This window comes from Ciconia boyciana, chromosome 8 (genome assembly GCF_034638445.1).
Source record: "Ciconia boyciana chromosome 8, ASM3463844v1, whole genome shotgun sequence".
Lineage (NCBI taxonomy): Eukaryota > Metazoa > Chordata > Aves > Ciconiiformes > Ciconiidae > Ciconia > Ciconia boyciana.
In genome coordinates, this window is record NC_132941.1 from 12320876 (window position 1) to 12337300 (window position 16425).

A 16425-nucleotide genomic window follows, 5' to 3' on the forward strand; every position below is an offset into this window, starting at 1 on the left:
GAAATAAAATAAATCTCATTAGTGGAGCTAAAGCAGATAGTTGAGATTCAGACTCTGTTAACCCAACCCCTCTGGCTCGCTTGAAAGAGCTTACAAAGTCACTGCCATTTGCTTAGTGATGGAGCAGAAGTATAAAACGCACCGTCTCAATGCCCCAACTCAAGTGTGCTGTAGTAGTTGATGTGCATTTCTTGGCATAGTTGTGTCCTCACTTTCAGAGGATCTGACCAGATTTTTCTTGCAGAATGAGCACAGCTAAGACAGGGAGAAAGAAGGTCACCAAGAGCAGGTTGTGGGCAAGAGGCTGCTAGTTTAGTATAATACTAAGAAATCCCACAAATCGTTACATTTTTTCTGTCAATAAAATCTTATTCATTTAACCATTTCATTTGTTTTACCAAAAGTCAGCTTTGTGAAGGCAAAACCCTGAAATCTCATAATCAAGAAAGTTAAATATTTTATGAATTTCAGACAAGACAATAAATTTTGGAGTTTTTCACCAACAATAGCAAGAGGCCTGTAAGTCTGTCTCTTGAAGCAGCTTACACTAGCCATCCTATTTCCTCTAGAGGAAGTACTGAAAATAACTTGCAACAGTGCTCCCCTCTCTCCCCATTGGCCATCATTGGGTGTTAGACCTTCAGAAACAAAAGCTGCCCAGGCCTCCTCTCACTCTCTCAAATGGTCCTCTGAAAAGGGGGAAAAAAAAAAAGAAAAAAAAAAATCAAGGCTTTTGAAACCTCATCATCTGTTCTGCTGCTGATAGAGTGGCATTTGCTATAGAAAGAGTTGCACAGGAATTTACCTGGATGTATTCTTAGGGTCAAGGCTCGACCATAACTAAGTTTAAAATCAGCACAATAGGTATTTTTTCCTTGATCTTTAACCCTTTGTTCCCAAATCTTTCCATTCGTAGTTAGTATTTGGCTCTGATTGATTCAACTGTGGAGCTTTAACTTAATCTGACAGAAGTTCTGTAAATCCTTGCTAGACTCTTTTGGTTCTGATTTTAGCTCCTGTTTTCTGTTAGACTTTTTAATTCAGCTATGAAAGTTAGAGCTTTATGTTTCTAATATAAAATTAGGTTCAGACCTTCATAAAAAAATTATTATTCATGCAGCTGCTATTGCTGCTTAAAAGTGGCTCACTGAACTCTTCCTCAAGGACAGGGCCGTCTTGTCTTAATTCTTTAGACAGAAGCCTGGACAGGAAGGAGACAGTTACAAGAAAGGATGTTCACTGGGAGAAAGCCGGTAGAAAACTCTTCAGCATTTAATCAGAACAATTTAATTCTGTTAATAATTGATCAATAGAAACAAAACTAAAAAATCCCGCTCAAAGTCAGAACAGCTTAGCCAACAAAAATAAACATATATATTTGTCTCATGAGGGACAGATAAGAAACCAGAAAATGTAGAACAACTTGAATAAAACCCTCCCTTATATGAAATTTGGCAAAAAATAAGGCCTTTAATAATAATCCTCAGGAAGTGCTGTAAGAGTTTCATACAAACCTGCTTCAGTGTCCCTTGAAAAAATTAATTTGGATTTTAAAAAACCCCCCACACATCTGGCTTGATCATTGGCTAATAGAACATATTTTCATTCCCACCCCAAATCACACACAGCTTGGCTGGAAAGAAGACAGCTGCTTGGGCACTAGTGTGTTTCAGTTTGAAGTACATCTAATCTTTATTCAGTTATTTGAGCCTCGTGTGCCAAGTGCAGAAAGGCATGCTTTTGTGGGGAGAGGATTCTTTTTTCCCTTTTAATATTAATGTGTAATTTTGGCCAACAAAGTAGTGCTTAGGAGACAATAGCAATTCTCAAAATGCATTAGACGTAAAATCCAATAAATATACCAAATGCTTTTGTATAAATCCTCATCCAGTCTGTTCCATCAGGAACCACTGCTACTGGAAATCCATCTCAAACATTTTATTGGTCAATTAATTCTGAAAGCTCCTTAGTGTCTTCTCATCTGATTAGCTTCAACATTTTTTACTCCTCTGCAGATTTTCCGTTGGTAAGTCTTACACATACGATGAATTTGGCACGAGTGCCTTAATTACATGTGAGATTTTGGGCACATCAGTTTTATGTGCAAACTCTCACTACATGTTATCCTACCGAGTGAACTGTTTGCTAGGGAGCATGGGCTGGGGTAAATCCACGTTCTGCTGATCTCAGTGACCAAATCTGCAGAGACTTCAGGGGCTCCAGAAAAAGTTCATCTACAGGTTTTACTGGTAAAACAATCGTAGCTGACCTGAGGAAGAAAAAAATCTGCCCAGAAAACAGCATTTCCCAATATCGCAATTACAGCTTGGTCCTACTACCTTAGACTGAGTGTTGCAGTCCCACTGAAGTACGAGAGATTACAGAGGAGGTTAGGGACTACCCACCATCAGCACCGTGGCAGATTCTGTCTCCTAGTAAACACAGTGCTGTTATCGGAGGCTGTGATGTGGTATCTTGGACAATCTCATAGTTAATTATTTTTTATACAAGTCCAAAAACAGAAGGCAGAGTATAACAGAGAAGAACAAGAACAGAATTGATCTTTTGTCTCTGTTTTATGGGATATTGAATCTCAGAAGAACGTTCCATGAAAAAGCTGGCTAAACTAGAACAGCTGAGGTAGGACAGATGTGCCAGCAAGACTGCTTGGCAGCACTTTCTCTGCCAATCCTGTGTACGCTGGGAAAATCTGTCAAAGGCAGCTGTATCATAGGGAGCAATTTTCAGTTAGTTTTACATTCCCCGTTGTACTCCTTTCTGCGTTGTGAACTAGTCTCTTATCAATACCTAGCCTTCCGCCTCAAAATTAGCATATAATTTAATATGCTGCATGCTTCACAGGCTTTGTGACATTAAGCCTTAGCAGTCTAGTTTTCATGCTGTTGTTACTTTGCAGTGTAAAGTCCTTTTATAGAGTTCATTTTTCTCACTGAAGCATGTAATGACAAGAATCAGAAAGCACTGCTTCAGTTCTGCCCGTAACAGCTATGATTTGCAAAGTACCTTTTTTTAGAACAAGATAGCTTTTGTGAATGTTGTCTGGGTGCATCTTTCTTTAACTCTATCCGATTGGGATTTAGCACACAAATAAGCTTCGTAGTTAGCTGAAAATACAAATCTTTCACTTGACTGAAACTGTAGTGCAGCAGTTGCTCCAACATACCAAGATGTTATTAAAGAGACACATGGACCTAGAGAGGAATTTCAGAAGGATTATACCGAGTAAGTACACAGCAGTTACTAAAATAAAAGTTGGCATTCAGATCATATTAACTAGAAACCAATATTCCCAAAGATGTTATGTAAGTAATTACTATACATTAGGTCACCATATATACATGTCTCTGTGTGTATGTGTGCTGTGTCCAAGAGAGCAAATGTCAAATACACAGTCACGATCCCTTCCCATCAAGTGAATGGTAAAATTACTCTCGTTCTATTTCGGAGCATGAGCATGTTGCAACATACAAGATACACAGCCAGCAAATACAGTGATGAAGACGTACACGTCAATGGGATTAAGATAATAGGGAGTGTTAACATGGCACCAGGCAAGGTTGCTGCACTTCGATGTCTAACAGCGTCTCCATTCCAAATCCTTCTTGGAAAGGTTTAGAACCCATTTCCTGCACAGTAAGATTAAACTCACGATTGAATGAATTACAGTCAGACATTACAATAAGATAAAATCACACTCCACTGATAATCACAGCTCGTGCTAACAGGATGCATCACCTCTGCATATATTCTGACATTTAATTTTGTTAGTTTTCCAAATATATATATATATGTGTGTGTGTGTATACCAATTAGCAGTATTTTAGCTATGGAAGAGATTTTGAAAACATAGTCAGAAAAAGTTATTAGAAATACGGATCTGGAAAGACTTGCTTAGGAAATATTCTTGGGAGTTGTTGCTTTATACACAGAAATTTTCCTCCAAACCAAAACCTTCTTGCTTTATTGTTAGGAATACTACTAATATCCTTGCCGCTTACCTTACACATTGTTTGTATCTAATTCTCATGCTCTGATTATCGGGACTTTTTACCATTATGTAGAAAAATGTCTTCAAAGGTTTAAAAAGGAAACAAAAAACCCCAAAACACAGATTCATTCAATTTTTTGTTGTTGTTTAAAAAGAAACATTTACTTCCTATTGGTAGTCAGTAAATAAAAATGCCTGAGTGCCATTTTTATGTATATAGTTCGAATACCGTAAGTCTTTTAATGAAAGTTATGTCCCAGTTTTATTTGCAGATTTCAGCAAAAGCATGGGAAAGACATTGAAGCAATAAAAAAAGAAAGGAAAGAAATTAATCAGTTTAGAACGTTCGGGTTTATTCTTTTATACCGTGCCAGGTTTCTGTTTGCCTTTTCTTTATGAGAATATCATTTATAAGATTCATTGACAGAAAAAATTTTTGAAATTTACTGCAGCCTGCATCTTTTTGGGAAGACTCCATGACTTTTTGTGTCATGCTCAACTTAAGAAGAAGAAAAAAAAAGAACCCTAATATATCTTTATTCTGCTCATACACTGATTAGTGCTTCCATGAACCCAGCTGAACTAAAGTTCAATGCAAATATATTAATGAAAGGATTGGTATGTACTGTGTTGTACTCCATTTTTATGACAGGACAATAAACAGGAACTCACTGAATTAAACTGAGAATTATATTTAATAAGGCAGTTGGTAACAAAGCCATGGCATTGTTTTCTTTAAAATCTCTAAGGTTATCTTGGAGATTCTTGAAGATATTTACCTATTGTTTGATTTTTGGAGTTCTGTGTTTAGAGGTTTAGTTGTAACAAATGGGTTACAAGATATTTGAGTCCACAGATAGTAATAGTGGATGTTTTGAGATTAAACCTTTCCGTAATTCTGCCTCTTGTTCTTCACTGTCTCCCTTATCCCTTGCTTTCCCCTTCTCAAATGCATCCTTTTAACTGCCCTCCCTCCAAATCCTGTCTTTTCATCTCTCCCCATCATGCCCAGACCCCATCCTTTTCCTCTCAAGTACTTGATTTGCTTGATCTACAGCACTCTCTGTTCCACTTTTCCTGGTTGTCAGAAAACAGAAATCTTCTCCAGTGAGAATGCGACCATTACATGTCCCCTCTGGGGTTCCTGAAAAGATCTGGCAGTTTGCGTTGGCTGTTGTTCATCTGCTGTGTTCAAATTTGGCAGAGTTCTCTCACAGAGTTAGTAGCCTCTAAGAACTTGGTTTTGGCCTGAATTAGCATGGGTAATGTACAGAGGATCTCTTCTGAGCGATCTCTAATTTGATGCAGACTTCTGGACGTCAACTTGTGCTTAGCATCACAAAAACGTGCACAGGGACAAATCTTGCTATGTCTTTTATGGCTGCAAGGGTTATGACACGAGCAAAACTTGAGTTTTCATTGTAGATATCGGAGAAGTGGAGGTTTGTGTGCTGTGAGAGAGAGGGCACAGGAACCTAATTTTCCACTGGAAGCAGGGTTAGGATGTCTTCGGGATATCTTGATGCACAGTCACCTCTTTCTGCAATCACAATCATTTCTGCTACTGAGGAGATGGGTTATGAATTGTGGCTGCTGTACTTCCAAGGCACTGCAGTCACAACCTTCAGATTGTCAGGAGTGTAAAGTGGGAGCGAGACAGGAGTTTGTCAATAATATGTCAATGATATTTACTCTTGGTCTTACCTATTTACTTTTGCTTAGTACAACTGAGTGAATAATCTCCTTAATTATTCCTTATAGATTTTAATTGCTTTTTTACATGGTCAATGGATTATATGTAATCCTTTGTAATAGTTTTGCATAAAATGCAAATGCTCTACCTTGTAGAAGCAGAATTAGGGCTGAACAATTAAAATATGGTGTTGGGATAACTCAACACCAAACTTTGCTTCGTTATTTGTTCATTCACTTAGGGGAGTATGTTGTCATATTGTAGAGCTCACAGATAGCATTCATTTTTGTTGAAACTTTCGTAACAAGCCACCCTTGCACAGGATACATAAAAAACATAGCTAAAAGGAAAGTTTTCCTGCTTAACATGATGTATTCCTAATGTTTTACTTGGCCTGCAGGTGCTCCTCCAATGTTATTAATTACAACAGTAATAATCCTATTTGAGGAGGCTATAAAACTTCTAATGTTTAGCAAGTTCCTTCCAGTTTTTTGAATGCTTCAGTTTAATCTTCCATTTCTACGGGACACTCTAAACAAAAGAATATCCAGCACCCGAAGAGAATAAGCACCGAACAGCCCTGCAGACATTGCAAGGTTCCTGCCCTGCAATGAAATAGCTCATTGCTCCACCTCGGCTGACTTTTATGACAGGAAGTGGAAAAGAAGAGAGATCCACTGTAACAAAGTATCATCTTTATTTTGATTTCAGTTTTCCTTGTCAATAGGTTTTGTAAATCAAACTTTACACTGAAAGATATTTTTAGTATGAAAAAAAGATTTTATAATCAAAGAGTTTTCTTTTAATCGCTTCTTCAGAAATATATTTTGATAATAGCAACTGCTCATTACAATAAAAAACAGAAAAGGCATTTGTTTACTGTGGCATGGGAAGTACTGCCAGTTCTAAATGCCCGACATAGTTTCTTTAAAATTTTTACGTTCTTTAGGCCTCAACAAAAACCAAAGCTCCTCTTCCAGGTTTGGTAGCAAACAGACTATTATTCTCCAAGGCTAACCTTTGGATGTCGGTTTGGTAATAAGCTTTTTTTACATTTTTTAGGAAAGTACTCAGCTTGTCAGTAGGCACCATTGACACAGTGCAGCCACCCCATCCAGCTCCAGTCAGACGTGACCCGATGGCCCCAAATTGCCTAAAACGAAATAACAGAAAAAAAATCATGTAAAAGAAACCAAAAAGGGGTAATTTGTCATATATAAAATTCCTACAGAAAACTAGTGAATACTTTACTCAAAACACATCTATGTCACCTGATTTTTCTGAAGTTCACTTGGTTGTATGTGACATTACAGCAATTTGCAGTTACCATTTTGGACCAAAAAAAAAATGCTGATGCTTTAACCCGCAATATAGTCATTTCTGTCAATTCAAAAAGTCACCCTCTTTTGTAACGCTTCAGCATCAGCTGTTTTAAGGATCACAGCACAGCTGAGATGAAGAAAGCAGGAGAAGAAAGGAATTGTGTTAGCAACATTCATAAGACATGAGAAGTGAAAACAGAAATACATGACAAAAATAACAAAAGAGGGTTCATAAACTAATTGCACAGGATGTAGGCATGCAAGCCATTTTCTAATGTGGCAAAGACAAATAGCTCTATTCTTCCAGGACAGATCTAAAACATGCTGAAGATTCACAGGCTTCTGCAGGACTGCTGAGCGTGCCAGTCAAGAAAAGGAGAGTTCAGAAATTCTTAAAAAGTCATCAGAGTCGTGCACTCGAACATCTGTTTATGCTGAATGGACAGTTAGGTATCCCTCTTTAGAGGAACCTCATGAACTTAACAGATTTACAGCAGTAGAGGTAAAGTAAGAATTTAGTCCCAAAAGAAAAAAAATGCTCTTAATAAGGAGGGTGAATAGAAAGAACAATGACAAATAAATTACATCCAAAATATAAACCATTCCCAGCTTCAAGATACTGGCCCACTAGAAATGTCCTGCAGTAAATCCCGTGCCATTACTCTGCAAGATTCAGCCGCCATCTCATTAGAATTTAGTAGAATTATTTTCATTAGTTTGCTTACCTGTGTTCCTGATCTTTACTTAGATTCAGAAAAAGTAGGAAAATAGCACATAATAAATTTCTTTGGGGCTTTTCTAACCTAGTCAGAACAGGATTATTTAGAAAACTCATTTGAAATCTTATTCTCATGAAAGATCTAATCTGATTTGCAAATACTTTTGATATGTTTCCAATACCTGTGCATGGAGAGATTTACCAGTCCTAGAATGTGTTTGAGGGAGAGATGGCATCATGTGAATAACATACTAGAAAATGACAGCTCATTCTGAGTAGGCTGTGGTAATTTTTCATATGTGCATTTTATGTTAAATGAATCTGGTACACTGCTGAGTTAGTAGAGGTTTAGGTCATATTTCAAGCAAGTACTTACATATGTGTTTGATTCTAAACATGCTTACAGCTCTTCTTGAACAGAAACACTTTCTTCAGTGTGCCTGTGTGGTGCCACCCTTCATATTGACTTGATTTTATGTCCATTCTTTATTTCCTGTTGGTGTTCTATTTTATTATTATTCCTATAAGCCACTCATTCTCTGATGCAATTTTTGTCATTTCTGGTCCATGGAGCAACCTCCTAAAATGAGCAGGATCCAATCCAGTCTGAATTGCAACCAACAGGGAAATTCCCATCGACTTCATAAGGCCCAATCCACTTTTCAAAGTCTGCTAAATCAACCGTCTGTACTCATTTGGTCTGTTACCTCAGTCAGAACTTCGTATTTCAGATGGTGTCTGGCTTTTATTTTGGTAGGCAACTGAAATCCCTTCAGAATTGTTCTGAACTGTTTATTGATTTCATAATTCTCTGCGGTCATGCTCATGCCTTATTTTTACTGAGTCATTTTAAAATACTTAGTTGAAATAAAGCATAATGTAGACAGAGCTGAAGTCACTGTGTTTCAAAATACTGCGGCTAACAGTTTCAAATGTGGTGATATGATTAGACACTTTGGGCTCAATGCTGAGGAACTTGGCGCTTTGATGGCAGTGCTGTAACACCTGAAAACTAGGTACCCGATATTACAAGAATTCAGAAGTGAGCGCCTAATTCTGCATCTACTGGAGATGAGGTGCATGGGAGGTATCTAGGTCAAACACGAGAAAGTTAACTTTGGAACAGGTCTGAAACGGTCTTTTTGAGTCTTAATCAGTTCAGTCCTAAGCTAGACTCCTCTGGTAAAGTGGGATTCATAGCCAGACACTAACTTCTTGTGCACTAGCATCTAAATCATGCATTTATGAAGAGGAGTATGAGCAGACAATAATCTTGTGGATGGAGTGCTCACCCACACAGTGGGTGACGTGGATTTAATGTGTGGGAAAGTACCCTACACACCGCCTGGGCTATGCTGCAGCAGTGAGGACAAGTAATAGAGGGAGAGATGGAGCACACAAGAAAGATAATGTATCTGTAATCCAGTGTTGGGGGCACTCAGCTCCCAGTCCCAGCCTTTGCTTCTTGAAGAGCTTGTATATCTTGTTCCAGTAGTCACTGGATAAAAAGAGAATTATCTTGTGAGGAAGGGTGTGTGTGTAAATCAGAGTAAAAACATGAGTACCGCAGCAAAGGAAAGAAGAATAAAAATGGAAGTCCCATAGTTTGGTATATGGAAGCGACAGGTAAGACAATGCAGTACCTCATTTTAAAAATAATTGTGCTGTAAGAGGTGAAAAAAATCAGAGCAATATTGTTAATTCCAAATCCTCAAAATTATGAACCAGCTATTCGGAAAGCATGGAGTTAATGTGATGAGATTTAAAGATATAAATGGGGGGGGGTGGGCATTATACTTATTCTGTTTTGTAGCTCAGTGTAGATTTGAATAGCATCTTTAAGCCCTTCTGGCTCTGAAAGAGCTGCAAACTTCTTTTTGTAGGGTGGTTTTTTGTTTGTTTTGTTGAATTGTGCCGTGACTCCAGGCTTTGCAGCTTTAAGAAAATCATCAGTGATAAGAGTCTTGATAAAATGCAGAGTTGTCTTGGCTACCATAATGCAGCTGGATGTAATATAAAAACTGTATCTTTTAGAAGCGATCAGAGAGGATTCAGCTATCTTCAACTGTAAGGGGCATGTCCACTAACACAAAAATTACCAGGATTTATACCACTAAAAGATGGAGAGTAAGGGAATGAAAGAAAGTTATTTGCAACACTCAAGGATTCTGAGTGATTTTCAAAAGTACCTAACGAATTCACGAGCTCAGATCCAATTTTTTCTTCCATAATTATTTAGTAAATCTTCTGTGTTACTTTAAAAGACTAACAGGTAAAACAGCTATCAACAGCATGAGATAGGTTAGAGAAAGTACAAGTCTTCTCTCTTTGCAAAAAGAAAAAAAACAACTGACCAACTAGTGGTTACAGTTTTCAGCACTACAAACCACAGCAAGTATGGATCCCTTTCTTTCTTGGCAGAGGTCATACAGTAAAACATAAAGATCTAGGCAAAACAGAAAACATCTGGATATGCAGATTATTCTTCACAGTTTAAACCTTGTAAGGAGAGAGCAGCAGTAGACTCCGGCAATTCTGTGGAATGTATTTTTGGAAAGGCTTTTTAAAGTTACAGGGCAGCTGTATATCGTTGTAAGTAAAGAATGTAATTTATGTAGTTCCTGGCCATTTCTATAATCACATCAGCCAAGTTTTCCTGGAGTGACTAGTGATTTTATGTCCCTTAGTTTTTTAATGTACAATTTAAGAAAAGTTAAGACTTTTTTTCCAACAGTTTCCAAAAATTAGATGCTGGCTTCAGCTGCATTCATCTAGAACAGCTATATGCTTTTAGAAATCTAATCACAGAATCAAAACACATTAAAGAATATCAAACTTCTAAAGAAGAAAGATATTTCTTAGGAAATACTCTTGATGGGACAAGACTGTAAAGAATAATGAACAAATAATTTACTTGTTTCTGTGCAGTGAATGTAATAAAAAACCCCCCAGATTAAATAATTTTAATATACCAATTAGAAATTGTTTCACACGAATGACACTCCACTGTGGTGCTCAGCTATGCTCATCTTATTAGCTGTGGGCTCTTCTGCTGGTAAGTTAGAAATCTGATGTAACATGGGCACACAAATCACTTTTTTCCTTCACTATTTATATTTTGGTCCCTGGAACTGAAATGCTCTGATTAATTTTAATTTAATTTAGTAAAACCCTAACTGCGTACTCCTTTCCTTTGGGTTCTGTGGCTGTGTCTATGCTACTGCCTGCAAGTCAGTGTCACGATACCCAAGCTAGCTCACAGAGCAGCAGCTGTCTAGCTGTGAAAGCACAGAGCTCAGCATAAATGAGAAACAGAATTTCCATCCCCATGCTGAGCTTCGTACTGCAATAGACTGTTGCTAGCATCCATGCTAGCTTATTTAAATGTAGCACAGGTAACTCCACGCTGTAGTGCAGATCTTATCAGTTCATACCTACTTGTTTTCCCCTACTCGAAACAGGATAGTTTTCTCCCAGCATTTCTGAGAACAGGCCCTATCAGTATGATTCAAGCTGGATACCCTAAGTGAAGACACTTAAAATGGCTAGTCGCTTTTGCAAAGTTCAGTCATCAGATGCTATTGACTGAGGCGTCAACAATGGGTAGTTACTGTAACTAAAAATAATGCAGATGTGAAGTTTTAAGGCTTTTCTTCTGTCAATGATGTCACAGAACAGGCAGTGCTGATACCTTGCACTGGATCAAGACTTTGTAGCCCAGGATTTTTGATAATTCAGTCTTCAGCTGACTCTGGAGACAGTTATCCCTTCCCACACACAGATCAGCAGTTCCTTTTCAGTAGCTGGGACAACCGTGGTGGAATTGCCTCGCTAACTGAGTGACTGTCGTAGCTTATTCTATTATGTGATCATTATGTGATGCAATACACTGAACATAGCCTGTGAGTTACATACTGGATTGGCTCCCAAGAGAAGGAACAAAAATTGTATTGCTAAATTACTATCAGACTGTCCAATGTCTATCGGGGCTTCTCTGTGTTTTATCACAAAACAGCATGTGTATCCCCTATGCAAAATAATCCGTGAATGTCCAAAAGTCTTCTGTTCAGTTTTTAAGTTTGTAGTTTTCTGGCTCAGAGGCCGTTCCATCTTGTCTGCAAAAGAAATCAGACTAACCTCAATAATCATCTGTTATCATACTCTATCAATTTACAAACCTGGTAAATGGGTATTACAACTTAATGAGTATAGAAGTAAGAAAGCATATGGCAAATTGCATGTTTGTAAAATTCATTTTCAAAATTTTCATTATAAGCCAGACTAATTTCTTCATTAAAAAAAAGCCAGTTGCTGGTAAAGAAATATTTTTGTAACTTTCATTTTTAGGTGGTAAGGTATTAATTTTTTTTAGCTTCAAATTGAAACAGTTTCTGTTTTCTTCAAGACTGAAAGACACACAGGATGGGATACTTTATAATTACAGAGTATTTGCTTCTAAAAGACAGTGAAATGACATTTCTTGACCTCAGGCCTGCAAACACTTATGGCACCCTACATTTCCTTTCTGGCAGGGCAGTAATTCTCTGGCTTAGGGCAGAGTTTCCAAACTAAGCACACCCTTCTCCAAAGAGAAGTAGGAACCATAACAGATGAGCAGAAGTATGAAGGTGGCACCACCAGGAGCCATGATGAAGTGAATGAGGGAAGCAGCTGGGAGAAGGTGGCTGGGGCAGAGGCAGGGATGGAGTAGTGGTGGGAAAGCTCGGGTGGGCAGTTGTTTATTCCCCCAAGCCACTGTTAAAATTATCACCAACCACTGAATTCCTTCTATAGGCACTGAATTGAGATCAAAGCTAGCGGAAGACATCTGTCCCATGATTAAATGTACCAGAAAAATGGAAATTAAGAGGGACTGAAACGTGTACATCCTTTCATGCTGGTCCTGTGCTATGGATGAAATACTGTGTAGACTGTGAGTACTAAGTATGCATTTTTACTTTCTGTATTAATACATGGTTATACCAGATCTCATCATCCACTGTAGCAGAGTTATGAAAATAACAGCCTGCTACAAGCAACAACCTGCGATTTCCAGCTCACTTCATGCCATTTTTCAAACTCGGTTTATTCTGGCTAGAGGATATGAAACCGGGGAGGAATAGGGGGAGAAGAGAAGGGACTAAATGACACTCAGGGAATGTGTTTTGGAGTTGAGAGGGCTTGTTTTATCGCGCCGAACTGAGTTAGGGAACCCAGCTTAAAGAATGAGGCTAGGGCAGTGATGGAGACTGAATAATGTGGGGAAAACTCAGACATACAATGCAGAGAGCAGAAGTAGAGTGTTAGCCATTATAACAGTCAACACACTCATCTTTTAAATGGTGAAATACTGTCCAACCTATCTGATACCCTAGACAACATATTTTTTTAATTGAAAAAAAGGCAATAGCATTTCACAATATACCATTATGATTCCAATGCAACCTAAGAACGTAGAACAGCTTGCTTATGCCCTGGAATTCCCATGGTGGCAGTTCTGAAATGGTTAAGAAATATTAAAAAAGTATCAGAGTTCAAATAGAACAACTAAGATGATGTTTTAAGAGAACCAGTTATGACTTCTTCTACAACTTAAAAAAAGAATAGCCAACAGTCTAACGTAACACTTGTGACGATGAGTCAGTCCAAAAGCAAAGTCTGTAATAAAGCCATAAACTGCAGCTTTCATCTGAAAGTATTACACAGAGTCAGTAGGGAAACAATTGACCCTGTAATGTCCCTGCAGGAGATTAATTTTGTAATAAGAGACAAGAATACTTTCATTTTAAAATTGCAATAGCCAGCGATGTCATATTTTCTCATCAATTCAAACAATATTCTCAACAGGCGATTACTCTTCCTTGTGGCCAAAACTTACAGGGAGATGTCTACCAGCCGATCCAGTTCAGGACAGCTGCATTCATACATTTCCCTGCAGCTGATATAGCTCTGGTTCATTAATTCTCCCAGCAGCTGGATTGCATTGGCAGGTGCTTCGTTGCATATCTTCTTAAATTCCAGCACTCTGGCAGCTTCACTATACACGTGCTTTGCACGCTGGTATAACTTAAAGGTGGAAACTAAACAAAATGAAAATATTAAGTACTACAGTTATCCATTAATATTCACTACAAAAGGAACATACAAAACCATAGTAGAATTATATTTTTTTAGTAATTCATATTTTATATTAGAACTCTCTAGGCAAAAAGTCTTCTGCAAAAGCTCACCTACATCTTCTTTAAAAGCCCTAATAAAATAGTATTTAGAGTTCATTAAAATACAACATACACATTTTTTTCATGTTGATAACTTCATGCACATGCTCTGGTTCTTCACTGTGTCACTAAACAGACCCAGTCTCTTCTTTTACTTTGCTGAGGCAAGCCACAAATTCAAGAGGTAGCAGCAACACGCATTAGGGCATTAATCTAAAGCTTTCAGGTTTTCAAATACCAGCAACACTGAGTCATGAGAACACTAGAAAGGTACCCGGTGCCCTGCAGGTAGCCGTCAGCCAGCACCTGCTGGCCCAGGGCGTTGTGTGTGACTGCTCCAGGCCAAATCTGCATCAATTATGTAACTGTGCAGATGGACCTTTTCTTGAAAAAAACAACCACCAAACCACAAAAAAACACCAACCACTTTTTTTTTTTTTTTTTTAAACTGAGATTAACAACAATGCTATTATCCATATTTCCTGGTGCATAGGTAAGGAAGCCCTCTCAAATATTTTCACAATGCTGCAGGCTCACCCCGACTGTAAATAATACTAGATTAAAGGTACAGTGAAGGGCACAGGTGCTTTCAGCTTGGTTTTCAGGGTTTATTTTTGGTGTGTATTACCAGCCAGAGTGTCAGTGCTGCCTGCGTGGATGTGAAGAGATGTCAAGCCCAGACCGGTACTGCTTAGTATTGACCTACTAAGAGCAAAGGTCAGTGCAAGGATTTTGGCTAAAATTTTTCTATTGTGCCATGAAAAAGCAGTTCCTCTGGGAAGGGTGCGGGGGGGTGCCCAAACCTGCATGGCCATTGGGGTAGAGACCTCAACCAAGCCTGAACAGTGGGCATAAAAAGGAAGGGGATGGCTGTGGTTAAAGGCTCATTCAAGCTACTCCTATTTACAGGAGGGTTTGGTATGCAACTAAAATCCGAGAATTGATCTGCCTTTCCCAAGCTCGTGCTGTAGTTCATTGTTTTTCTCTGCCAATATAGTTCTGTTGGCTTTAATACCATGGCTGCTATTGAGGAAGTATTGTTCACCAGAAGCATGCCTGACATAATTTAATTTATTATTAAATTGGTTTACTTGAGCTGTTTGGGTGGTAAATAATAGCTAAGTGGACTTTATTCTCCATGTGGAGCACCTACTGCTTATGTTTCCTTATTTCATCACAGGCCAAGGACACTCTTGTTAGAGCACCTCAGAACATCCCTCACTTTCTTTCTACATGTAAATTCTCCTTTAGAGCAAGGTCTCTCTCCTCATTTCAGCTTCTGGTCTCTCTTGCTTTCTAAAATGGCTGGTGAAACACTCAAATAGAGGTAAAAGGAGAAGAGAGACAAGCCCTGTCTTCAAAACAGAACTCGCTATCTGACCCAGACACATGGAGTTCCCACTTGGCTGTTCTGTGAAGACAGCCAAGTTCTGGAACCACTTCTGATGATTTCAGCAATCTGCATTTACAAGTATATGTAGAAATCTTCCTTGAAAGACTGGAAATAAAATTGTGCCCAGTATTAAGTCTCTCGTATGTATAGTCCAGACTGCAACCCTTACAGACTAAAACTTCATCAGCATCTGTATAATCCCTTTTTATTTCTCCAGAGTAAGTGTAACTCACAACTGTAAATGCCAAAAATACAGTGCTGAGAGAGACGCAAGTAGTCTAAAATGATAGAGAAACATTGAACATAGCAGTGTCCTGCCCCTGGTGATATTGCTTCTGGTGATATTTATTCTGTAATTCAATACAGCCTGCTACTGAGAAACCCTGTGTTGCTGTCTTTTGAACAGGCCTTCTGAATGCATTTCAAACTAGGACAGAAATGAGAAAATTGAGTGCCCCCCAGAAACATCATCCTGAGAGTATCACACAGGAAGAGCATATTTTGGTTTCCCATTTAGAGGTGTGTTTTACTCCACTGGATTTTGTTGCTGCTGGAGTTACTTGCACTGTGTTTTGCAGAGCGATGCCTCAGTATTTTTTAATGTTGAAGAAAGGCAGCTTGGCCTATTTTTAAGGATGGTTTCTCTTTAAATATTCTTTTCTTATAAGCCATTGTTTTAGAGCAAGGAGATTTCTAAATGTGCATTCGTTTAGGGAATATCTAAAGTTGCGTGAGACATTGCCATAGCTCACACTCTCTTGTAAATCACCATTGAACAGTAGTAACCCAAAGAATGAACTGAAAACATGTCTGGTTTCAATTGTAAGGCAACAGACTTGCCAAAGGCTGTGATTGATTCGGAGACCACCCTTTGGTAGAGCAATGCTCTACTGGCCAGATTACCTTAAAAATCTCTGGGGTTGTGTTGTGCTCATCATGTTATGAACTGGCAACCAGAATGGGCGCTCCGGCTACTGGCTGCCAGCCAAAAGATCTGAGCTGTGTCCTTGACAGCATTCACTCCCAGGAGAGTCACTCAGTGTAGGGGAGAATTTGCTACCTTGACACTGGC

The 16425-nt window shown here is 38.5% G+C and overlaps 1 protein-coding gene and 1 long non-coding RNA gene across 4 annotated transcripts in view; one reads left to right on the forward strand and one right to left on the reverse strand.

Moving 5' to 3' along the window:
• The window catches only part of LOC140655787 (uncharacterized), a 125873-nt gene that overhangs the window by 78621 nt on the left and 30827 nt on the right, over positions 1-16425 (forward strand). For all 3 annotated transcript variants that reach the window (XR_012043873.1, XR_012043874.1, XR_012043872.1), the window contains exons 5-6: positions 12537-12675; positions 14592-14677. This is a non-coding gene — a long non-coding RNA (uncharacterized lncRNA). The remainder of the gene's footprint in view (positions 1-12536; positions 12676-14591; positions 14678-16425) is intronic.
• Positions 6381-16425, reverse strand: part of GALK2 (galactokinase 2) — a 49959-nt gene continuing 39914 nt past the window's right edge. Inside the window, exons 9-10 of the mRNA XM_072870691.1 lie at positions 13621-13822; positions 6381-6855 (exon numbers count right to left, since the gene is read on the reverse strand). Of these exons, the coding sequence (XP_072726792.1) occupies positions 6648-6855; positions 13621-13822 (410 nt within the window). The 3' untranslated portion in view covers positions 6381-6647. The remainder of the gene's footprint in view (positions 6856-13620; positions 13823-16425) is intronic.